Source organism: Pinus tabuliformis, chromosome 1_2 (genome assembly GCF_031772625.1).
Source record: "Pinus tabuliformis cultivar Carrire ecotype Pingquan chromosome 1_2, CPIR1, whole genome shotgun sequence".
Taxonomy (NCBI): Eukaryota; Viridiplantae; Streptophyta; class Pinopsida; order Pinales; family Pinaceae; genus Pinus; species Pinus tabuliformis.
Window position 1 is genome coordinate 40938706 of NC_142298.1, and position 25904 is coordinate 40964609.

The window sequence follows — 25904 nt, forward strand, 5'->3', positions numbered from 1 at the left end:
CTTGACTTTTCCTAGAACTAGATCCAAAACTTTGTTCTTCTCGAGGATGAGATCTATCCTCTTTTTCCAGGCTCTGTAGTTGGAGGCTCCTTCTAATTTATTTTCTCCCTTCATTGAGTTTGACATAGTTCTTGTAGATAGTAGACTTCTCCTTTTATATAGTCCTTTTCCTTAATGACCTTTCGATCTCCTTTTCTTCAATAGATCTTTAGGCTGCCTTTTTCCTTCTTCACCTTAGCTCTGATGCCATGTTAGAAAATCAGAAAGGCATAAATATTTTCTCTTGTTGATAATTACTTGTGATTTCTTTGAATTATTATTATCTTTCTTATGTTTTTATCTTAGTTCATCAAGCAATTACCAAAACCAAAACACGAAGATCAAGGACACCAGATGTAGGCGCACAGATGCTGATGCAAACTAGGAAATTCGATTTTTTCATTTAATTGAATTTTAATCAACTCAAAATTAATTATTTTGAGTTGATTTCTTAAAAAAATTGACTTCGACTTAACTACCAAGGCCTGAGGGTCCAAAATCTCTTGAAATTTTCAATATTCCTTTGGCCCGGGACCTCCAAAAATTAATTTCTCTGGGACCCACGAATTTTTTAATTTGGAGAATTAATTTTTCCTAGGACACAAAATTAATTAAATTTCTGGCTTAGGATTTTAATTTATTTTGCCAGAAAATTTAATTAATTAACTTAAATTTGACTCTAATTAATTAAATTTCTGGCTTAAGATTTTTTTAATTTATTTTTGCTAGAAAATTTAATTAATTGACATATGAGATTAATAGTTTTCCCAACCTTCAAATAATTTAGCCATGATGTCTAATAAATACGAGGGACCATGCACTAAAATATTTTTTTACATGAAGATTTTACATTTTAATACATGAAGGGGGAAAACCAGTTCGTTATAGACCCTTAACATTTACCCATTTCTGCGACACAAAAAAATATAATCTAGTAGACCAAGTAACTTGTAAGATTTTGACGACAAAATCCACCTTAGCTTTGAGGTGAGGGTGGAGGGAAAAACTTTGCCGATCATTTGTTTATAGAGACACAGATGAATCAGTAAGACAAAAAACCACCTAGAATGGAAATCGTCAACAAAACAATAGGTTTACCTAGGTTGTTACATATAGACGTGGTCATACTAGGATTATTTACATTATACATATGTAGAATGGGTTGACATCTTTACAAAACTGCCAACTAATGATGAAATCTGATAGGCGTGAACACGATAGATCCCTTTTGCGAAAAAGGGGGCGTACTGCTATGGGGTCGTTGACATAGAGTGGTCAACAAGTCTTTTAGGTAAAAGCATGTTCTTCATGCTTCTAGGGTTTGTTAGTGTTGAAAAGTGTGACTAGGTTCGGTCTTCATAATGACATGTGTAATTGTGATTTTATGTAATTGATGAAAAGAAGAAAAATAAAATTATTATTGTAATGCTTATCTCATGGGTTTCATGAGCAAGGAATTTTATTTTTAGTAATGGCTCCCAGTGTGAGCCTTTAGGATTTGTCTTCTAGTCATAAAAATCAATTTGAGTCTATTTGATGAGTGAAGGACCCTTCTTGGGCATGTTACATTTTGTATGAGTCATTAAATAAGTATGAAAGCCCTCCAAGACAAGCACAAGACCTCTCCTTCAAGTCAGCTTCAAGAAGAACAATAAATAATCTACACAGAGAGACATGTCGGTTCACCCTCTTCAATTCGACTTATTACAGGCTCCAACAACTATAAATAGGGCAGTGCGATTTCATTTTTCAGACAGAATTTCGGTGAAGCATAGGTCTGAAACAGAAGTTCGATCTAGCAAGGAGAAGAAGTCTCATTCTATACCGAAGGAACAACAAGGATAGGAAGGACGAAAAACAGAATTGTTGGCTGTCAAGAAGCAAGGATCAAAGTCAACATATAAGGCCTAATTTCGGTGGAGAAGAGTAATCTTGGAGGTCGAGGGGTTGAAGTAAAGGTATCTCATCAAGCAAAGAATAAAGGAAAGCATTCTCCACATTATTTTGACTACAGAGATTATCTAGGGTTTCAGCAGTGCATACAAAAGGTTGCAAGTCCGAAAAGAAGGTCGAAGGAGAAGCCATCATCATTGGAAGGCTTGTAAATTGTCTTTGTGCAAAGAGGTTGATTTGATCTTGGAGGGGTTGTGGTCAAGGGTCTTATCTTGGTCTTGGTATTCGTTAATTGGAGTCTCTATAAGAAGAATCTGTTCGGGTTTTCCTCTCAAGTAGGAGAGGTTTTGGCCTTGGCTGATAGCCTATATTCTGTGTCTCTTGTCTCTTTATGGTTTATGCATTGGTAGCTATTTGATGAAGAATAACACTATAATAATATAAGTTAAAGAAGGTCCTAATCTAAAGTAAAATCATTCACAAACAATCACCAAATAAAAGAGAAATCACCTAATCTCTAATCTCGATGCCCTAAATTTTTCAACATGGTATCAGAGCTAAGGTGACAAAGTCAAGGAAGGACATCTTATCAAGAGACACATAAGGATCTCGAGAAAGACATCAAAGCAAATTGAAAGATATCAAAGTGAAGTCAAGGTCTACAACAACATATCAAACCCTAGATCGAAGAAGAAGTCTACGCCAACAAAAGTCTTGGATCCTCTAGTCATCATCAAAAGACCACAAAGACCCTCATCAAGTTGGAAAGATCTACAAAGCAAGGTAGCTTGAAGTATATACATCCAAGAGAAGCACTTCAAGAACAAAGATCACATCATCATCTTGAAGAAGAAATCTATCTTCATCAAAGAGAAGGTTTCTATCATCTATATTATCATCAAACTCTAGAAAGCAGCAAGTGGAAGGAGCATTCTATAAAGTAAGTATATTTATGGCCACATCTGAATCTGTCAAAATGTCTTTTTGCAAGAAAAGCAACAAATTGGTTGGGGCTTCAAAGTATCTTGCATGGAAGAAAAGGACAGATCTGAATCTCATTGAAAATGAGGTTATGGAACATGTCAAAGGATCAATCACTAAACCAGAAGAGGAAGATGCTCAAGCTCTTGCAAAGTATATGAAAGGGGAGGTTAGGGCTCAAAGGATTTTCATAGAATCCATCAAGGATCCCCTCATCCCATATGTATCTAAACTTGAAACTTCAAAAGAAATCTATGACAAACTGGTAGAGTTGGATTCCGTGAGCACTGCTGGAGAAGTCATCTCATTAAGACAAGAACTCTACAAGCTGAAGATTGTGAAGGGAAGATGGAATAGCCTCATACTTTATGAGGATATCTGAAATTAGGGATCAACTACAAGATTTGGGAGAAGTCATGTTTGATAGACAAATGACTACATTTGTATTAAATGCACTACCGGAGGAGTGGGGTAACTTTACTTCAAGTATTTATGGGAAGAAAGAAGCTACTCCATTCTAGGATCTATGGTCATTGTGTAAGATTGAAGAATCTGGACTAAAGTCCAAATCTGATGTGGGAGTAGGTAAGCAAAATCAAACTTATGCTACAATGACAAGAAGAGGAAAATTTGGGAAGTTTGGTTCTTGGAAAAAGAAGAAGGACATGACTAAGATTCAATGCTATGGGTGTCAAATATGGGCACTACAAAAGAGATTGTCCTAAGACCAAGAAGGACAATAAAAAGAGAGGAAGAGAAGAGGCCCATATCACCAAAGAAGTAGAGGAAGCTGAAAAGAAGAAGTCCAAGAAAGAGGAAGTAAGAGATCTCTATTACTGAGATATTCTTCCTTACATAAGTTCTTTTCAAGTTCCTAAGTCTTTTGTTGTAAGATATGGCTATCATGATTCACTAAGTAAAATAATGGGATGCATCCAAGCATCATAGAAGCATTGAAAGCAAGAGCTCAGGACATCATCTTGGAGAAGCAAGAAAGGTGGTTAGAATCTATGGAAGTCAAGAATATAGCTCTTAGGAGTCTCATTGGAATCATAAGTGGCAAGGTCATCTAGTTCAAGGTTCATCATACATTTGTCAAAAGGAAACATCTGCTGATGGGGATGCTTTAGATCCTCAAGATTCTTTGATGGAATCTTCATTGAAAGGTTCACCGATCATGAGGGGAAGCAAGTGTTTCATCAAGAATTCTAAACTTGTGGAATTCCTGGGATGATAGTATGATGACATAAAAGTGAAGTAGATCAAGGGATTGAAGCTCTTTCAATCAAGGAAGTTGCTGCAGGAAGCCTGGATGACCCAAAGGAAAAATGAGGTATGTGTTTTTACATTTGATATTGTGGAAGTCATGTCATATGGTTGCAAATATCATGCTCAATCTTAAGAGCATGATCAAAAGAAAGGATCTCCTCCTTCAAAGGGATGCAAGAATGCATGGGTCACACATTCACTAGATGAAATCAATGTAATATGTCCTCATATGAAGTATGAGGTGGTTGACTACAATTTAGGAACTCTAATTGGAAGCTCCTGGGAATGAAATGTGTGAATAAAGGAAGGAAGAGATCGTGGAATATGCAACCATGGTAAAGGAAATCAACATCCAAAAGACCAAGAAGATTTGACTAGGATATCTCCATGGAAGATATGAAGACTCTGATGGAGTCTGAAAAAGAAAGAGACCCTTAACAATATATATCTTTGGGAGATGTGTCGATATGTATGCAAGATGCTGATGCAAACTAGAAGATGTCATGATGAAAGACCATCACAAAGGTAATGTTGATTTTAATGTTCATTCCTTTATTTTTTGAACAAATATTTGGATGGGTTTATGCAAGGTTGCCAAGGGAAGATCTATGGATGTCTTCCACCACCGATGCACATGTAGTAGGATGAAAGATCCTTAAGGAAACATGGCATGAAGAAAGGAGCATGGCATGAAGGAAGGTCAGATATGAACTGATGGATCATTTTCTGATGATGACATGACTGACTCATGGATGAAAGTGATGGATGGTCGATGCCCTATGAAGAAGTCCCAAACATGAAGACTCTTGGATAATGAAAAGAAGTTCATGACATCGTGAGGAGGAGTTCTTCAAGCAGCTGGTTGTCCCATCATCTCCACCTGAGGAGCTGTTGTAGGTCCCTAATTAAGAGAGAGCCTGGAAACATGTTTCTTACTTGGTAGAAACTTGGAAGCAAAATTCCTAAGCCAAGAGTGAGCTTAGGTACATTCCTTCCATAGTAATGAGTACATTCCTTTATTGGAATAGATATGTCCGCCCTAATTAAGAGGGAGAGATAGACACATCATTCCTGTTTTCACTTGGGAAGACAAAATGGAGGATTGGGTAAACATATGGCATCCGATGCTCTTTGAGGATGTATTAGGGCATCCAAGATAAGAGTAGTCATAGAGGATTGATATTCTTTGAGGACTGGGATTCCAAGATAGGAATAGTCTTGGTGGAAGACACCTTGAAAACCCGGTGGGGTATGTTTCGAGAGAGACAATGATGAAGGTGTCTATACATCATTGGCCTCGCTAGCATTGTGCTTAGATCTCGTGGAGAGAAGAGCTGCTAGTCAAGGCCTTACTATGTGACAATGTTGGTTGATATGATGCTATACAGATGGGTTACCAATCCGACTCTTCTTATGAGAAATTCTTCACATTGAGAATGACCAAGTACCGTTATGAATACCTCCCTAGTTAAGAGGGAGTGTTGAAAAGTATAACTAGGTTCGGTCTTCATAATGACATGTGTAATTGTGATTTTATGTAATTGATGAAAAGGAGAAATATAAAATTATTATTGTAATGCTTGTCTCATGGTTTCATGAGCAAGGAATTTTACTTTTAGTAATGGTTCCCATTGTGAGCCTTTAGGATTTGTCATCTAGTCATAAAAGTCAATTTGAGTGTATGTCATGTATGAAGGACTCTTCTTGGGCATGTTACATTTTGTATGAGTAATTAAATAAGTATGAAAGCCCTCCAAGACAAGCATAAGACCTCTCCTTCAAGTCGGCTTCAAGAGAACAATAAATAATCTACACGGAGAGACATGTCGGTTCACCCTCTTCAAGTCGGCTTATTATAGGCTCCAACAGCTATAAATAAGGCAATGAGGATTTCATTTGAAGACAAAATTCAAACAAAATTTCGGTGAAGCATAGGTCTGAAACAAAAGTTCAATCCAGCAAGGAGAAGGAGTCTCATTCTATAGCGAAGGAACAACAAGGATAGGAAGGACGAAAAGCATAATTGTTTGGGTTTGTTTTCCATACATTTGATTTGCAACTAGGGCACACTTCTCGGTTGTCAAGAAGCAAGGATCACAGTCAACATAGAAGGCCTAATTTCAGTGGAGGAGGAGTAATCTTGGAGGTCGAGGGGTTGAAGTAAAGGTATCTCATCAAGCAAAGAATAAAGGAAGGCATTCTCCCCATTATTTTGACTACACAGATTATCTAGGGTTTTTGCAGTGCATACAAAAGGTTGCAGGTCTGAAAAGAAGGTCGAAGGAGAAGCCATCATCATTGGAAGGCTTATAAGTTGTCTTTGTGCAAAGAGGTTGATTTGATCTTGGAGGGGTTATGGTCAAGGGTCTTGATCTTGGTCTTGGTATTCGTCTAGAAGAAGAATTTGTTCGAGTTTTCCTCTCAAGTAGGAGAGGTTTTGGGCTTGGCTGATAGCCTGTATTCTGTATCTCTTTTCTCTTTATGGTTTATGCATTGGTAACTGTTTGATGAAGAATAACACTATAATAATATAAGTAAAAGAAGATCCTAATCTAAAGTAAAAAGCGTTCACAAACAATTACTAAATAGAAGAGAAATCACCTAATCTCGATGCCTTAGATTTTTCAACATCATGTTTATAAGACCCTTTCGGGCAATTTGTAATTGTAAAAAGAATTATTTTTTAGTCTAGAAAGTCTTGGAATCTCCAAGAGTACAAGTCCCCCTAAAGGAGGGAATTCGACCCCTTGAGAAGGCTATATAAAGAGAAATTTGACTTCATTTGGCAAAAACACTCACTCACAAGTTAGATCTACAAGCAAGAGTTTGATGATTTGATCTGCAGCTAGGAAAGGCAAAAGAAGGAGAGTGGAGCTCTAGAAGTAGCTGGGATTCGGGAGGACGAAATTTCTTGCTTTTGGGCTCTATCTCTCTCACACGTGCAAAATTCTAGGGTTTTTGGGTTGTAGAAACATGCCAAAGTTGCAGGTTCGAGTTGTAGCAGGATGAAGTGCAAATATGGTAGCTGGAGGAGGGAAAACCCTTATTTTGACCTTGTTGACCTTGGGAGAGTTGTCATGCTCTAAGTAGGTCTCAGGAGGAGGCCATATTAGGGTTTCCAAGAAGCTGCAACGACGAAGTTGCTGGATAGAAGTTGCAAGTCGAGTAGTAATGCTGTAGCTGGTAGGTCAAAGTTAGAAGGTATAGCAGTTTGGTGCAGAATAAAGGAAGGACTTGAGAAAGGGCCGACTTGGTACTGGAGAAGGACTTGGTCTAGGGATTGGGTCTTTGTATCTCATTTGAAGCAGATTCTAAGAAGAGGAGTTTCCGGGTTTTCCCCTTGGAGGGGTTTTTCCCCGACTGAGAGCCTATATCTGTGTCCTTTTTTGTTGTGACTGTTTCTTGATATTGTTTGATGAAAAAATCTAACTAAAAGAACATAAAGAAGATTAAGATTCACAAGCAAGTATCAAAGTTAAAGAAAATAAGTCTAATAAGCTGCCACTTTATAATTTTGTAACATGGTATCAAAGCTAAGGTGAACAAGGAAGGCAACTGGAAGGACACTAATGGGAATTGCTCATCAAAAGATAGGAAGCTCTTGAAGCCTGAAAGAAGAAGACTACAAGGAAAAATTATCTCTTGAAGGGATCTGGTTAAAGGCTTGTTGGTAGAAGACCCTTCTAATCTAGGGTTTCTACATTGAAGAAGATCAAGACTACATCAATCTCTTAAGGAGGGTGTTGATCTTGCAAAAAGGAAGTCTATTTGTAAGGCATCAATCTTGGAAGTTGTTGGTGGACGAATCCTAGGGAACATCTTTCAAGGACATCATCAAGAACTCTCCAAAGGTCTTGAAATAATCAAGAAGGTTGGAGACATCATCAAGGATAACCTTGGTCATCAAGGATAACCTTGGTCATCAAGTAAGTAACAAATTATTACATCATGCTTGAATCTTCAAGTCATATGGGTTCTTTCTGGAAGGAGAGAAACAAGCTCATTGGGGCATCAAACTATCTAGCATGGAAGAAAATAATTGACTTGATACTGACAGAACAAGAAGTAATGGAATATGTTATTGGGGAAATTACTGAACCTGAGAAAGATAAGACACAAGAACTAGCAAAGTACAAGAAAGGGGAAGTAAGAGCTCAAAGGATCATAGTTGAATCAATTAAGGATTCTCTTGTTCCATTTGTTGCAAATTTGAAGACTTCCAAGGCCATGTATGACAAGCTAGTGAATTTGTATTCGGTAAGTACAACAGGTCAAAAGATGTCGTTAAGGAACAAGTTGTACAGAATGAAGAAATTAAAGGATGAGGATGTGGCATCCTTCCTCATGAGAGTCTCTCAACTAAGAGACCATCTGCAAGGACTTGGGGAACCAATCACTGATTCTGAAGTAACCATCTGTGTATTGAATGCATTGCCACTAGAATGGAGCAACTTTGCAACAAGCATCTACTCCAAGAAGGATTCAACTCCCTTTGATGAGTTGTGGGCGCAGTGCATATTGGAAGAATCAAGGATCAAGGTCAAGGATGATATTGGATCTGATGAGCAATCTCAAGCCTTTCTAGCTCGAGTCAAGAAGCTGAAGAAAGGAAAGTTTGGCAAGTCCAAGAAGAAAGACATGTCCAAAGTGCAATGTTTTGGATGCAATGAATTTGGACACTTTAAGAGGGATTGTCCAAACAAGCAGAACAATAAGAGAAAGGAAAGGAGTGAAGCTCATGTAGCTGAAGCTGTGGGAGAACCTGAGAAGAAGGCAAAGAAGGAAGAAGTGAAGGATCTTTACTACTAAAGAAGGTTCACTGACTATTAGGTTCTTTATGAAGACTAATCTTTCTTTTAAGATAGTATATTTTGCATGGCATCATAGAAAGAAGCATATGATAGTAGCATGTCTAAAATTTACATGATTAAGTTGCTATGTAGAGATCATCTAGATAGATGGATAGATAAACCATTGTGATTCTCCAAACATTATCTAACATTATGTTAGAGGTAGTCATCTTGCTTAGGTGGGTCATCATTGTCTTGGAAGAACCATCATTATGGAAGGTTCTTGAGAAAAATCACTATGACAAGGTTAGTATGCATTCCATGTAATGTGGAGTCAATATTGGTAAAGGGATGAAAGAAAGCAATGGGTTAGGATGCGGGCTATTTGTGAGATATATGACTTGCTAGATGATCGGATGAAAGCATAGTAATGCATGCTAGATATAAAACTTTGGATAAGATTGTCATGTGTAGAATCTCGTGGACGGAAAGTTGGACATAAAACATGCTTAGATATATGGATATATGATGCTTGAGAAAAATAAGATTTGACTTAAGGATGTATAAAGACTTTCTCTAGAATATATATACAATAGTGATTAACATCCAGTATATGTGAAAATTTCTGAATCTACACATCAGAAATCCTACTGCAACCACTGGTTTATCATCTCTTACTTGTTCTTTTCATTCAACAAGTTATTTAATTATATAAACAATGATGAAAAACACTATTGCAGACTACACATACATATAGATCATGAACTAATATAAATTGAGACAATCATCTTTTCATTCAACAAGTTATTCAATTATATAAACAACAATGAAAAACACTATCGCAGACTACACATACATACAGATCATGAACTGATATAAACTGAGACAATCACACAAGGGACACCGTTATTTTTGGACAATCGTCCCAAAAAAACCCAATTCGGGAAAACCGGTGCAACATATGGAGGGTTTGTATTATTAAGCAGATTTTTGAATACAACTAGGGTGCCAAATCCGGCTCACCCAACAGAGAATAAACCTGGCAGAAGTACCTCTATCTGAAGACAGATATTTTGGCAATTCCACAACTGGATGATCAAACCCCACGATGACAATGCTATTCCCAGTGCTGGGCAACGATGGCTGCTCCAAGTTCTGCGCTGGAACTGCGTCACCCTCCCAATGAGCATTCCTCGCTCAGAAGTCGATATGCTGAACTGCTGCTCTCTCCGCCCCATAGAAACCCCAGCGCTGTGTCTAAATGACTGCGTCAGTCCCACTGGCCTCTGCGTCACCCTCTCTTGAGCTGCACTGTCTCTCTTGCTGCTGCTTTGCCTCTTTGCTATGTATTCTCGGACTTGGACTGAAGTCCCTCTGTCGAACTGCCTCTCTCTCATTGCAACTCAGATCACTAGCTCGATTTTCTCAGCAAATCACGCCCCAAAAAAATCGAACTCTTTGATCTCTTGGTGTATCTCCAACTGACCCTCAAGCTTCCACTTATACTTTTCCCGTTGATGAATCAACGACCGAGATTAAGTCCCTAATCAACGGCTAAGATTAAAACAGACTTGATCCTCGCCACTTAGAACCTTCTCACCCATATTTTTATTAATACACATTAATATTTTTATTTTCCTAAGTTTAGACTTAGGAACCCATTAAAAATATTAATTATTTTAATAACTCCTCATCTAGGTGGAATTTCTATAAACGATTTTTGGGTTCTAGACATCTCATGTGTTCTAGCCCCTCCACAAAATTTCGGAGCTAGAGCACATACGATGCTACCCAAAATCAACACTCCCTCTTAGTGAGGAATGTGCTCTAGCAATACTTCCCCATAGAAGCATTACATTGATGCTTAGCCTGCTGCCCTTCATCCACTGCATTGCTGCTTCCTGTACTGTTGTCCCATGACTTTGCCACTGCCACTGTTGCATCTGTACTACAACTCCCTCTCAAAATGCTGCATCATGCTGCCCATAACACTGCCACTGCTAACTGCTGCACTGCAACTCAGTTGCTGAGAAGTAAGCAACTGAAAACTCACCCAAACACTGACATGCTGGTCAGTATGGATGCCTCGTGATGCTGAAGCTACCTCTGCTGCTAGTCTGTGCAGCCCCTCAGCTGCTACTGCGTTGCTGCAAACTGCTCTGTGTCTCTTGCAATGCTACAACATCCACTGCGCTGCCTCAGACTTTGGCACTCTAGCAATGCCACTGTCGCTCCATCACACCTCGCTCCAATCGACACCCGTCATTTTGCTATTGTTGTTAAGGGCTCCCGTAGCTGTATGTGATCCAAGAGTTTGGGCACCTCAAGGATCCTGCCCCTCATGTAGTCCTCTTGACTACAACTCCATGTCGCCCCACCTCTTCTCCAGAGGCACATGAGCACTCATGGCACAATCGTCATCCTCGCCTTCCTTGTCCACTTTTGCTGGAGCAGCCTTTGAGTCAGAAGCCTCCCCCTTGCCTTTCTTTCGGGGGCACTGAGTGGCATAATGTCCCAGTTCCCCACAGTTGAAGCATCTAACCTTGGTTATGTCCTTCTTCTTTCTCTTCTGCTGCCCTTGCTATCCCGATGATGCGAGAGTTGCATCCTCCTCCTCCAACTTCTTGACTCGGGCTCCCTTGCCACTACTCCCTGTCTTGGTCATCCTCTTGATCTCTTCTTGTCAAAGAGCTGCCCACATCGCCTCCCAACTGGGGAGAGTTGCTCTGCCCAATATAATTTGGACAAAAGTCTCCCAGTGCTTGGTGACTGCATTTAGGGCAATCCTGACCATGAACTCAGGATCTGGTGTAGATCCCACGGAAGTCAACTGGTCGCGAATCCCTTGCAACCTGAGAAGGAAGGGATCAATCTCCTCTCCTTTCTGCATCTGGTACTGTCTCAGCTGATTTTCTAATAACATCTTCTGTTGGACGGAAGAGCCCTGATACAAGGTGGTAAGCGTTTCGCACATCTCCCTTGTTGTGTCCTTCTCAGCAATGTGTGGTACTACATGATCTTTGACCCCGTCTAGGATCATGCACTTGGCCTTAGCCTGGGCCTCCTCGTACTTCTTCAACGGATCAACGTCGACCGACACAACAACTACCTTCAAGGCATAGTCCTTGATGCGATGTTTGTCTAGGATTGCCAGGATCCTGGCCTTCCAGATGACAAAATTGAAGGCTCCATCCAATCTGTCTTGATCCCTCAACCCATTCACTGCCATCTCTGCTAAAAAACAAATAGGATTGGTTCTCTTCTCCCTCTCCTGCTGTCAATCTAGCAAGACTTGGATCTGGATTTCTTTGGCGCAAGAAACCCTCTAAGGAACAAGCTCCTCTAGACTCCCTCTGAGTCTTGATTTCCTTCACAGAAATCCTCCTGCCAATTGTTGAATCACTTCCTCTCCAATCCTCCTTTGCTGCTGCAACTCGGATCTAGATTTCTTTGGCTAGAAATTTGTCAAGGCAGTGACTCCCTCTACCTCGGCTCTGTCTCCATAGACACTATTCTGTACCAATAGAAACAACGTCCCACCAACGCCTCAAATCGAATATGCTCTGCTCCCTTAGCCCCGACAACTGACTGATTCAAACCTCTCAGGCTCTGTGTTGGCCCAGAGAGCTGACGTAGTCACTGCGTGGGCTCCTCTTTGGCTCTGCGTCACCCTCTGCAGGCTCGAAATGTTGATGCAGGCACTGCGTGATCCTCTGCGTCACTCCTCTGGCTTTGCGTCACTTTGTAGCTGCTCCTCTGCCTCTGAAACAACGCTGTCACTCAGGAAAACTGCTTCTGTTCAGCAAATTCTCTGGATCTCTCGGTTGGTGTCTTTAGTCTGCTATGATCTGCAATGCTCTGATACCATGTGAAAATTTTTGAATCTACACATCATAAATCCTACTGCAACCACTGGTTTATCATCTCCTACTTGTTCTTTTCATTCAACAAGTTATTTAATTATATAAACAACGATGAAAAACACTGTTGCAAACTACACATACATACAGATCATGAACTGATATAAACTGAGACAATCACACAAGGGACACCGTTATTTTTGGCCCACCGTCCCCGGAAAAACCCAATTCGGGAAACCGGTGCAACAATTGGAGGGTTTGTATTATTAAGCATATTTCTGAATACAACTAGGGTGCCAAATCCAGCTCACCCAACAAAGAATAAACTTGGCAGAAGTACCTTTATTTGAAGACAAATATTTTGGCAATTCCAACCACTAGATGATCAAACCCCACAGATGACAATGTTGTTCCTAGTGCTGGGCAGTGATGGCTGCTCCAAGCTCTGCACTGGAACTGCATCATCTCCTCTAGGAGCTGCATCACCCTCCCAGTGAGCCTTCCTTGCTCAAAAGTCAATATGTTGAACTGTTGCTCTCTCTGCCCCATAGAAACCCCAACGCTGCCTCTAAATCACTGTGTCAGCCCCACTGGCCTTTGCGTCACCCTCTCTAGAGCTGCGTTGTCCCTCGTGCTACTGTTCTGCCTCTCTGCTATGTATTCTTGGCTTTGGACTAAAGTCTCTTTGTCGAACTGCCCCTCTCTCACTGCAACTCATATCACTAGCTCTATTTTCTCAACGAACCACGCCCCAAAAAATTTGAACTCTTTGATCTCTTGGTGTATCTCCAACTGACCCTCAAGCCTCCTCTTATACTTTTCTTGTTGATGAATCAATGACCGAGATTAAGTCCCTAATCAATGACTAAGATTAAAACAGACTTGATCCTTGTCACTTAGAAGTTTCTCACCCATATTCTTATTAATACCCATTAATATTTTTATTTTCCTAAGTTTAGACTTAGGAACACATTAAAAATATTAATTATTTTAATAACTCCTCATCCGGGTGGAATTTCTCCAAACGGTTTTTGGGTTCTGGAGATCTCATGTAGTCTAGCCCCTCTACAAAATTTCGGAGCTAGAGCACATCCGATGTGTTAGAAATTAATGGAGAATAGGTTACGTAGTTATGATTTGCTCTTTATTTGACATTCAGTTCCTATTAATTAGGAATCTGTTTTTGCCTATGTATCTATTTAATTCCTGATGATTAATGAATAATGCTGAAGCGAATGCATTTGCCGGTGGGAGCTCCTGGTGATCTGCACCTGTGAGCTCCTGTGTGTTTGTCTAAACTTCTGTCTGCTGCATTTCTTATCATGGTATCAGAGCTTGCTAAGTGGACCTGTGATTTATAGAGATATGAGGATGTGAGGTTCCGTGGAGGATTGCTGCGGTTGCGTGTTGAGAAGCGATCTGCATGAAGAGAGCTGGAATGCAGTGTGAATCTGCTGTGAGCCTTTGCTTCTTGGTCGAAGAGGCTAGTTGCTGAACGTTGTCAAGACACGAGAAGGGAGCCCACACGTTTTGGCTGTGCGGATAAGAAAGGAGGAGTGCAGCAACAACGAAGTCCGACTCGTGGCTCCAGAATTTGGCGTTTTGAAGGGTGAAGGCGGCGTTGACAGAAAGCGCAAGTGATCTCTTGCATGTGATTTCTTGTGTGAGGGCAGAGAAGCTGCATTTTATTGCTGGTGGGCAGGCTATGGTATTTCGTGCGGTGAGCGAAGGCAGAGCAAGAATTGGTGTTACGCCCTCCAGTGGATTGATTTCTGTGGATCGATTGTTGCAGCCTTTGGTGCCTTGGAGTGTTGGCACGTTGGGCCAGAATCGATCTATTTTTTTTAATTGTGGGACGTATCCATTATACGTGAATCCATAAGAGCAGCTTTCCGGCTTGTGTTTGGTGCGTTCCGCTGTAGAGTTTCTATATCTCCACCAAAGTTTCTGCATCAGGCGAAGGTCACTAGTGTCAAGGAGACTTTGTCTGCTAAACACACAGGAAAACAGATTTTTTTCAATAGGCTGCAGTCAGATTTTTTTTTATTCATAATTTGTATTTCACAACTGTTGTAATTCAACCATATTCAATTTGTTGTGATAATCGAGAGTTGTTCGTTTTTTAAGTTGCCGGGGTAGCCTGTTTTTTTTCAAGATGAATTCTCAGATGGCAGATTATTTAAATGAAAGCAACAAATTGGATGGTTCCAATTACATAAATTGGAAATTTAAGCTTCAGACTTTGCTTGAAGGTCAGAATACCTACAACATTGTCATCGGTGATGAAGGTAAGCCAACTGTTGCAAATGGTGGAACGAATGCAACAACTCAAGAATGGGAGAAAAGGGAGCTGAAGGCAAAGGTCCTACTAAAATTGTCAGTTAAAGATTGCATCATCCCTCATATTCGGGATTGCAAGACAGCGAATGAGATCTGGACAACTCTCAAAGACATGTATGAAATCAAGAACACCAGCCGAACCTTGTTCCTCAGGAAGAAGATCCTCTCAATCAAGATGGAGGAGAATGAGTCTGTTTCGTCATTCTTATCTCGGATAAAGGAAGTTAAAGATAAACTATCTGATATCGGTCAAACCGTGGCAAATGATGATCTGGTGACAATCACCATGAACGGTATGACAGATGACTATCAGATGTTTATAACTGGATTGAATGCAAGGGAAAAGCCTCCAAGTTTTGAAGAGCTTACTGGAATTTTGCTACATGAAGAGGAAAGGAGGTCGTCTCTCAAGCCTCAAGATCCAGATCTTGCATTGATAACAAAGTTCAAGCTAAAAGGGAGAGCGATGGCTGATCAGAGGAGGGGCAACACATCAGAAATGACACCACAAGGTATGACCTCGTATAGAAATGACTCTGCTCTTGAATGTTTTTATTGTGGTAAGATAGGCCATATTGCTAAATTTTGTCGCAAGAAGAAGGCAAATCAAGAGAGGTACAATCAGAAAAGGCATGCAGGTCATTTGGCAGATGCAGATGCAGATACAGACCCAGATCAGAATCTGGATGTTAGACTATTTATGGCCGAGGGTGACACTGCTACTGAGGAGGATGAATCAGATATTTGGATCGTGGATTCTGGAGCCTCCTCGCATATGTCAGGTAAAAAGCAATGGTTCAGAAATTTTAAAGAATCCAACTCTGGAGTAAGAGTCTATCTTGGAGATAATAGTGGGTACGAGATCAAGGGACATGGAGATGTCCTTGTTACTCTGCCTGATGGTAAGATCAGGAATATATCTGATGTGTGGTATGTTCCTGGCATTAAGAAGAACCTGATTTCTGTGTCCAAGATTACAGATCAGGACCTCAAGGTAGAATTTTTTAAATCTTATTGCATTATTAAAGATTTGTTGGATCAGATGAAGCCCATTGCTACAGGTATTCGCATAGGAGGACTCTACAAGTTGGATGTGAAAAGTACGCCTCAGCAAGCCTTGATGGCGTCAAATAAGTCTGCTGAAAATCTGTGGCATCGTGGTCCTGGGAGAACTCCGCTTGACTGGACAACTAGAATGAAAATAGCGTTGGGTGCAGTCCGTGGTTTGACCTTCATTCACCACTCGTGTAAATCTCCCAAGCTGGCCCATGGGAATATCAAGTCTTCCAATGTTTTATTAGATAAGAGTGGAAATGCTTGTATCTCAGACTTTGGTCTTGCTGTGCTTATTAGTCCTGCATCTGCTGCATCAAGAGCTGCGGGATACAGGGCTCCAGAACAGGCCAAGACAAGAAAGATATCTCAGAAAGCAGATGTATATAGTTTTGGAGTGCTACTCCTGGAGATTCTTACTGGGAAAGCCCCTGTTCAGCTACACGCATCTGATGAAAGCATAGATCTTCCCAAGTGGGTACAATCTGTTGTGAGGGAAGAATGGACAGCCGAGGTATTTGATCTAGAACTCATGAGGTACAAGAACATCGAGGAGGAAATGGTGGGCATGCCTCAAATCGCAATGGTCTGTGTGTCCGTGCCCCCTGAGCAACGCCCGAAGATGAGTCATGTTGTGAAGATGATTGAAGAAATAAGAGGAGAACAATCGCCTATGCATGAATCCTTCGATTCGCTATCTCAATCTCCTTCGGTGTCCAAGGACACAGGAACTACAATTCACTAAGCCACTAGGAAGACTGAAGTTTGATTTGTTTAGGGACATTTTAGGTGTGTTTAAAAATCCCTTTCTCCATTAAGGGGGGATGTTAGAAATTAATGGAGAATAGGTTACGTAGTTATGATTTGCTCTTTATTTGACATTCAGTTCCTATTAATTAGGAATCTGTTTTTGCCTATGTATCTATTTAATTCCTGATGATTAATGAATAATGCTGAAGCGAATGCATTTGCCGGTGGGAGCTCCTGGTGATCTGCACCTGTGAGCTCCCGTGTGTTTGTCTAAATTTCTGTCTGCTGCATTTCTTAACCCAAAAGCAATAGTATAGTCTTTGGAAGAAATGTAACTTGGTAATCCAGTTCGATTTTTGGGCACTCTAATGCATGAAGTTTCAAGTGGAGATGGTTGATGAGGATGTTGATGAGAAGGTCATCATGGTGAGGTAAGTCTAATTTTTTTATGATTTGGTTATCTGGTTAATATATATATTGTTTTGCTACTTGGAAGGATGTTGCAGGAATAGATGATGACAGTTGAGGCAAGTTCAACTGTATGGATGAAGGATATTGAGGGAAGCTCGATATTTGGTACCTGGCAATTGTGAAGTCAAGATATGGACATCTTGGGATTAAAAGGGTAGCAATGTGAGATTATAACCTGAAGGACAAAGGAAGATCACTTTCAAAAGGAAGCTATGACCGGCTTGAAGTTTGGAAAGGCTCAATGTAATGCCTTCACATTAAAGAAGGAAGTGATGAGCAAAAAGATTGGCCTCGAACCTGTCGCAAGACTGAAGAGAGAGGATGGCTCCATGATACCTTGAAAGAAAGAAAGAAAGCTCGATGATGCAAAGGAAAGAGTGAGCTGGACAAGTATGAAGAATTGGTAGCTGGTACTCTTATGAAGACAAGCTATAAGGCTTGTGATGATGACTTCCCACATAGAAAGGAAGTCTAGATTTTGAGAGGGAGTAAAGGAGTCTCCTTGTATAGGAGCAAGGTTCTATTCTCAAGATTAAAGGAGAATAGGGATGTCCTCTCTGGTTGAGTGGAAATGATGTTGGACATCACATGCACATTCTTCTCTTCAGGTGATGAGGAGAGACTGTCAGAGGATTGGATAAGCATCTATGGTTTCCTTTAGGATACAACATCCAAGAAAGGAAAGGTGCCGACACTCTTTAAGGATGGGACATGAATCCAAGAGAAGAGTGGTTGAAGAGGACCAATATTCTTTTGAAGACTTAGGTATGGAGATCCAAGTTAAGAATAGTCCTAAAAGGACATTCCTTGTGGACATCCAGATGGGGTATGTACCTTATAGAGGTAGTGTGGTATCACACTGCTGTAGCGGCTACAACCACCCTCCAAATTTTTGACTCGCATGCAAATTTCGGAGCCTACCTTGGATCCTGCGATTGATCATCCTTGGTCACTTATTGGTAAGCTGATGATTTCAAGCTTCCCTCCTTGATCCTAAGAATTATCTGCGTTCACATCTTTATGCAGAATGTGTCATTTTCGAGCATAGGGGTTGTTGTTTGTCATGCAAAGGGAATGTTGTCTTTCTTCAAGGGAATTGTGTGCGTATGAGTGGTTGTCATCACATAGACATGTTTCACACTCACTTCACGCACTTTTGTCACGAAGGTTGTTGCATCAAGCAAAGTATGTCTTATGCATTCTGGATGGTCTACGTTGTGTCACTAAGTGTCCGTGTGCGATCACAATCAAGTCCTATCATGTTTACATATGTTTCACTAATCTCACACTTAGCCATTTTCCTGAGCAACCTAGCCTCATCCAGCTTCCCGAAACTGTGCGCTTTTCTTCTGCAACCATCAAGCTTCCTCCCTTGCCTGCTGAAACCCTGCAGCCCGCAGAGACACCAACCTCCCTTGCCTGCTGAAACCCTGCAGCCCGCAGACACCAACCTCCCTTGCTTGCTGAAACCCCGCAGCCCGCAGAGACCCCAACCAACACTGCTCTCCAAAAATGCGCAAAGCAATCAGGCAGCCAACACTGGTCTCCAAAAATGCACAGAGAAGTCAGGCAGCCAACACTGCTCTCCATAAATGCGCAGAGTAGTCCAACTGCACTGCACTCAGAAATTGCGCAGAGGTGTCCTCCTAGGACCCCCATCCCGCAGCAGTGTCCTGTGCCTCAAAACTGCGCAATGTTGTCCAAGCTGCCTTGTCTGTCTTGCATGCAGAAATTGCGCAGACGGGCCTCCCAGGGCCTCATCTTGGCAGCAGTCACTGTTCGTTGAAATTGCGCAGATCTACCTCTTAGTGACTACAGGAAAAGGTGACATGCTGAAATCGCTTCCAAGGAGTTGAGGAGAAGGACTAAGGAACCAAGTAATGGAAAAGATCAGGACCGCATGCAAACTCCGTCAGATGCATGATCATCTTGAGGGTAAGTATGGTAAGTAAAGAACACCTTTCGAAGTACACCTCTTAGTTGAGTTTGTAGGACTTCTTGTCATTGTCATATCATCCTGTCCTCAGTAACATGCATGTGCACAAACAATGAAAATTTATTTTATGTGCTTCTTATACATGTCTTGCTTCCTTTTCACTTGTTCGACCAACTGTCGTCTTCGGCATGTTGATTGCTATGTCAAGCTTGTGACCTTGTTCTGGTGATGTTGAAGGTCGTGTTTGAGTTGTGTTCGCTATGTAAACATCTATCGCACTCACACACGATGTTGTAAGTACTATCGCGCAAGCGTCGTCGCGGTCGTCTGAACATCTATCACAAGTGTCGCACTTGTCGCTCGCACCCGTCGGTCAGTCACACTAAGTGCATGTTGTCTTGATGGTTCAAGGTGTCTTGTCGTTAAGTTGTGTTGAGTGTGTTTTCTCAAGGTCGTGTATGCACAAGTTCACTAGGCCACACACTTAGTCATTTTGCTGAAATTTTGGTGGTTGGACCTCTCTCCAACAGCTGGACCTTTGCTGAGATGCATCTCGCAGTCTCAGCCCTCAGTGACCATGTACTGCTGCCGAGAATTGCGCAGAGCTTAAGGTTGCCTCTCAGGCAGTCTGCATTGCGCAATCTTGGAGTCGATCAAACTGACTGTCACCAAGAAAACGTAGAAGTTTCTTGGCAAGCCATCCCAATCTGTGTTGCCTGCAAGCAGATTCATCAAGCCTCCAGCTGGTCAACTGGAGAGTTTGACCAGGCAATGACCCCGGGCCTCACTCCTCCAAAAAATTGCGCAAAAGATGCCAAGCATACCTGCTTCCGCTGACTGAAGAAATTGCGCAAACATGCTAGATAAACACCCACTGCCTGTCACTGCACTGCCCTAAAAAATTGCGCAGTTTTTCCAGCCAGTCACCCTATCAGTCGGCCTGCTGCTCCTCCTGAAAACTGTGTAGTTTTCATGAGCAGTCTCCCAACTGCCCAACATCTCGCTCAGCTCAAAATCTGTGCAGGGATGTCCAGCAGGCCAACCTCCCAACTTTGTGCAGTTTTTCCCAGCAGCCTCCGGCAGCCCGCTGCAAGCTCCCTAGAAAAATTGCGCAATTTTTCCCAGCAGCCTCCCGCAGCCCGCTGCCAACTCCTCGGAGAAATTGCGCAGTTTTGGCTGCCAGTCTCCCCTTGCTGCCTGCACTGACTCCCTGAAAAAATTGCGCTGATCTGCCCTCCAATCGAGCCAGATCCCACAGAGAGTCATTGCTGATCCGGATTGCCCATCTCAACCTCCCAGTGACCTCTGCGCAATTTTCATGGACAGTGCTCGGAGCTCGCATCCCGGCTTGAAATCTGCCTTGCGTAGTTTCAGAGCCTTGTCCTCTCTCCCGGTCACCTGCATCCAAAAGCGAAAGATAATGCATCATGGTAGACTAGGAGATTTTTGGATTTGATGTCGTCTCGTCATGAGTGATTGCAGATACAGGTACATGGATGAGACATGGCGCGACGACGAACGGGATGAACAAGGAGCGCATGCAAGGAGACTTGTTCGCGAACAGACGAACACATGAAGCATGCCAAAGTACAAGCAAAGGAGTGACGTGCACATGCAACATCAAGCAAACACCAAGACCATCGAAGACTTCACACACCTTGCCATGCAGAGGTGAAGCTATGATACACCAAGAGCACATCCATCACTCAACAACATTGCAGCTTGACATGCACACCACCAACAACATGAACATAACAGCTCTGTCGAGTCATGTCATGAGTCATCTCAGCCACATCACTACCATGGGCCACACTATTGTAATCAATGTAATGTAACGTGGAAGTCCAAGAGACTCACATGTAAAGTTAGAGAGTCATGTAAAGTTCAAGAGTCATGTAAGTCAAACACTCATGAGGGAAGTCGAACAGTCACAAGGTTCAGTTTCACCCTTGGCTATATATACCCTCATTTGTACATGCAAAAGACTTTTTTCACCTTGGCTCCTCCCACATAGCCTTGAGAGTCTGTAATCTTTTCTTTGAGGAGCGAGCAATGGCTCTAACGCCCCGCTATCAGGGTTAGTGATGTAATGGTGTACGATGTGTCTGCTATCGGGGTTAGTGATGTAATGGTGTACGGATGTGTCTGCTATCGGGGTTAGTGATGTAATGGTGTACAAATGTGTCCACTATCGGGGTTAGTGATGTAATGGTGTACGAATGTGTCTTGGAACTTTTGCTTAATTCAGAAGCCTGTTAACAGGCCAGCACGTTTTCACATATGTATTGTATTTGCTTGTAAGACTATTCTTTGGACTCTTGTAATGCATGTTGCTTTAACTTGTATTAAGACAATTGAACTATTTCGGTTGTTTTAGTACATACTACATATGCTATTGGAAATGTGTTGTATTAGTTGCTAATGCTGTCTCACCTGTGTGGGCTATCTTGCTGGACACTCGACAGATTCATTCTTGTAAACTTGTTATAACGCCCGTCGCACTCGTGTGGACTATTCCGCTGGGTGTTGTACGTGCTATCTGTTCACTTTGTGTTTGTGACTGTCGCATCTGTGTGGACTACTCCACCGGAAGCTGTGCATGTCCTGTTGTGTTGTGTGTCTCTAGCAGAGTTGGGACTATTCCCTTTCAACCTGAGACTCACTTCCACCCTCTCCCTCTGCAGTGAAAGAACTTTGACACAAGCGGCACTAAGCACTCACCAGGCACGCAAACCTTGTTGTTCGAAGACAAAGCAAACCACTCTCACGTGCTAACAAGCAAGAGCTAAGGCATATCTTTAAGATAATGGCAACCAGGCCATCGTACTAGATGGGACTCCTACACAAAACAGTGTGAGGTCTAGTTGGGACTTCATATCAGGGAGATCCCCTGAATGTTGGCGGGTCCAGCACCGTCAACACACACATAAAGCCTCCCAGCATAATGCTCTTGAATTGAGAAGAGCTTGTCCAGTTAGGCCTCAGGGACAGTGTTGTTCATGATGATGATGATTACAGTATGGCTTATCAATCCTACTCTTCTTGAGAACTCTTCAGTTTGAGATATGATGTTGTAATGATTGTACAATTACGAATACCACCCTAGTTAAGAGGGAGTGTTGACTAATGTAACTAGTTTTGGTCTTCATAATTGTTGTACTCATTTCAATATGTATCATATGTAACAAACAAGAAAAAGAAAAGAAAAATTATTATTATTAAAGCATGGGTTTCATGCTCATTATTGGTGGTCTTTTAGGTAAAAACATGTTCTTCGTGCTTCTAGGGTTTTTTAGGTCTTAGGGTTTATTGTCACGAGTCAAAGGAGACAACATTATTTTTATAAGACCCTTTTGGGCAATTTGTAACTGTAAAAAGAATTATTTTTGAGTCTAGAAAGTCTTGGAATCTCCAAGAGTACAAGTTGGCCCTGGAATCCTCAAGTCGGCCTAAAGGAGGGAATTCGACCCCTTGAGAAGGAAGGCTATATAAATAATAGTTCGACTTCATTTGGCAAAAACACTCACTCACAAGTTCGATCTACAAGAAAGAGTTCGATCTGTAGCTGGGAGAAGCAGAAGAAGGAGAGCGAAGGTCTAGAAGAAGTTGGGAGGCTGAATTTCTTGTTTTTGGGCTTTATCTCTCTTGCACTTGCGAAGTTCTAGGGTTTTTGGGTTGCAGAAACGGGCCGAAGTTGCAAGTTCGAGTTGCAGTAGGATGAAATGTAGAATCTGGTAGCTGGAGGAGGGAAAACCCTTATCTTGACCTCGTTGACCTTGGGAGATCTGTCATGCTCTAAGTAGTTCTCAGGAGGATACCATATTAGGGTTTCCAAGAAAATGCAAGGACAAAGTTGCTGGATCAAAGTTGTTGGTTGAGTAGCATTGCTGTAGTTGGCAGGTCGAAGTTGCAAGGTGTAGCAGTTTGGTGCAAAATAAAGGAAGGACTTGAGAAAGGGCCAACTTGGTACTGGAGAAGGACTTGGTCTAGGGGTTGGGTCTTTGTATCTCATTTGAAGCAGATTCTAAGAAGAGAAGAGTTTCCAAGTTTTCCCCTTGGAGGGGTTTTTCCCTGGCTGAGAGCATATATCTATGGTTGTTTTCTGATATTGTTTGATGAAAAGATCTAACTAAAAGAACATAACGAAGATTAAGATTCACAAGCAAGTATCAAAGTTAAAGAAAATAAGTTTAATAAGCTGCCACTTCATAATTTTCTAACAATATATAGTCTTATGATGTGGTCAAATCCCTAAAATGAGGCCGACTTGGTGGAGGAGAGATATATGACCATTTTACATGAAATATTTTTTCTTTCTTTGACATAATAAGCCCAAGAAGGGTCTAGAACATAAGGGCAATGACAATGAATCATGACTCAACCCTAGAAGCACTCAATGGGTGCTTAGACCTAGAAACATAATCAAGTGAGCATGAAACCCATGCTTACAAAAATAATTTTCTGAGTTTTACAATAATTTTTCTTTTTCTTCTTTTTACAAATACATATGGATTACATTATGTCATGAGCTGGACAACAATTATGAAGACTGATACTAGTTACATTTTCAACAAAGGGGACCATGTAGAACACCTTCTCCTAGTGACAAACCATTATCATAACATCACCATACACAGCCACTCAGATGTTCCAAAATATTTGACACATAAATGAAGACTGATACTAGTTACATTTTCAACAAAGGGGACCATGTAGAACACCTCCTCCTAGTGACAAACCATTATCATAACATCATCATACATAGTCACTCAAATGTTCCAAAATATTTGACACATAAAATAGTAAGCATCCATATGTCAAGAGAGTGATCCATCAAGAAAAGGCATGAAAGTAGCACTGACATTCCATCAACCATGTCAATCCACCGTAGAAAACTGAGTCTCCACAACAGATCTCTTTCAAATAATCCAATGCCAAGAAGCGAAGAAACTACATTAAGATGTAAGTCCCCAAGTCCATCTAAAATATCTAAAGGTACAAGTGGCAAACTCTATCATTGTGATCAAAATCACAATGTAAAACCTCATACAATATGAGGTGTAATACTAAGAATATAGACACCATATGCTAGCGGTAATATAGCCATGAGTTATCTATTTATGGTAGAAATGTTGTTTAAATATCGACTTCCTAGGTTTTAGTGTCTCTTCTTCTTCTTCTTCTTCTTTTTGTGTGTGTGCATGTGTTTTCTAACTATTCCATTTTTCTTCTTGAAAGAGCAATATGATGGATATGAAATAGTGTCTGTCTGCAGGATTGGTTGTCACTGACAAGTTTTGTGGTTGAAGAAAATTCTTACCATTTGTCCTGGTGAACTGGGCCATCTATAGAAACATGCTATTGGAAAGCATTCAATGTGTCTAAGCCAATGGACATATCACTTGTAGGGATAAACAAGATGCTGTTGAGATGTAATGCTGCAATTTCAGATTACTTTGCCTTTGGTATCTTCTTGTTTGTCAGTTGTATTGCATTGTTTATAATTTCCTTAAATCCACTCAGCACTATATGTGTTGCTTATATAATCCAGTCAGCACTATACTATGTTGCTTGTATAAGTGTCGGTGCAGGAAACTGATTATGGGGTTTTAAATTTTTATTCTCAGTATCAGTCATATGGTTTGCTTAATTATCCATCTTAAAGAGTGAAAGAGACTACCTGGACATACTTGGCAACAATTGACAACTTTTCTCTAATATTTAGGAAGTATAAAATGCATTCTAAGTTTCTTGAGGTGCTTAGAAGCTGGCTGAATTGGTTTCTAACTTTCTTTCTGTGCCATCTTGTTGAGCAGGTCAACATAGGAGCATGTTTATACAGACCCAGTCAACTCCTAATCCATTATCTTTGATGTTTTATCCTGGAAAGCCAGTCATGGAAGTTGGCAGTGCAGATTTTCCAAATGCACGTGTTGCAATGGGCTCCCCTTTGGCAAAAGCACTCTATGGTATTGATGGTATGTCGTTCTGCTCAATATCTTCTATGCTTACTCCTCTCTTGTGAATTAGGATCAGAAATACAATTCCCCATCTTAATGAGTTTCAGTATCATAAGGTGCACACTGTTTATATTTGAAGGATGCTATTGATAAATAGGTCTACGTGATTCATGCATGAGGGTTAGGCCTTGTCTATCAGAACTGGGTTTTGTTGTTGGCTTGAACTGGATTGGATGTACTTTTGGGAGAATGTCCAATGTCATTGGTTTTATTTTCTCTCTAATTTTGTGGTAATTTAGAATTTAGTTCTCACTCTGGATATAAGTTATTATCAAATGTATCTTTTTATATCTTACAGATACCAAAAGTTTCCAGGCATTGATATATGTTGTCTTAGATATGGTCTCTAATGTTAAGAGAGGGTTACTTTCTAGAATAGCACTAAGCAACCTCTTCTTATTAACAAGAAAACCGCTTTTTCCTTGAAAGTAGAAAATAATTTACATAATTTACCATATTGGTGCCCCAGCCATACCTAAAAGTCAGAAAAGCTAAAGAATGG

At 41.0% G+C, this 25904-nt stretch overlaps 1 protein-coding gene across 1 annotated transcript in view; it reads left to right on the forward strand.

The window, feature by feature from the left end:
* The window catches only part of LOC149204304 (nifU-like protein 4, mitochondrial), a 186005-nt gene that overhangs the window by 18604 nt on the left and 141497 nt on the right, over positions 1 to 25904 (forward strand). The window contains exon 2 of the mRNA XM_089394684.1: positions 25199 to 25360. Coding sequence (XP_089250810.1) covers positions 25199 to 25360 — 162 coding nt within the window. The remainder of the gene's footprint in view (positions 1 to 25198; positions 25361 to 25904) is intronic.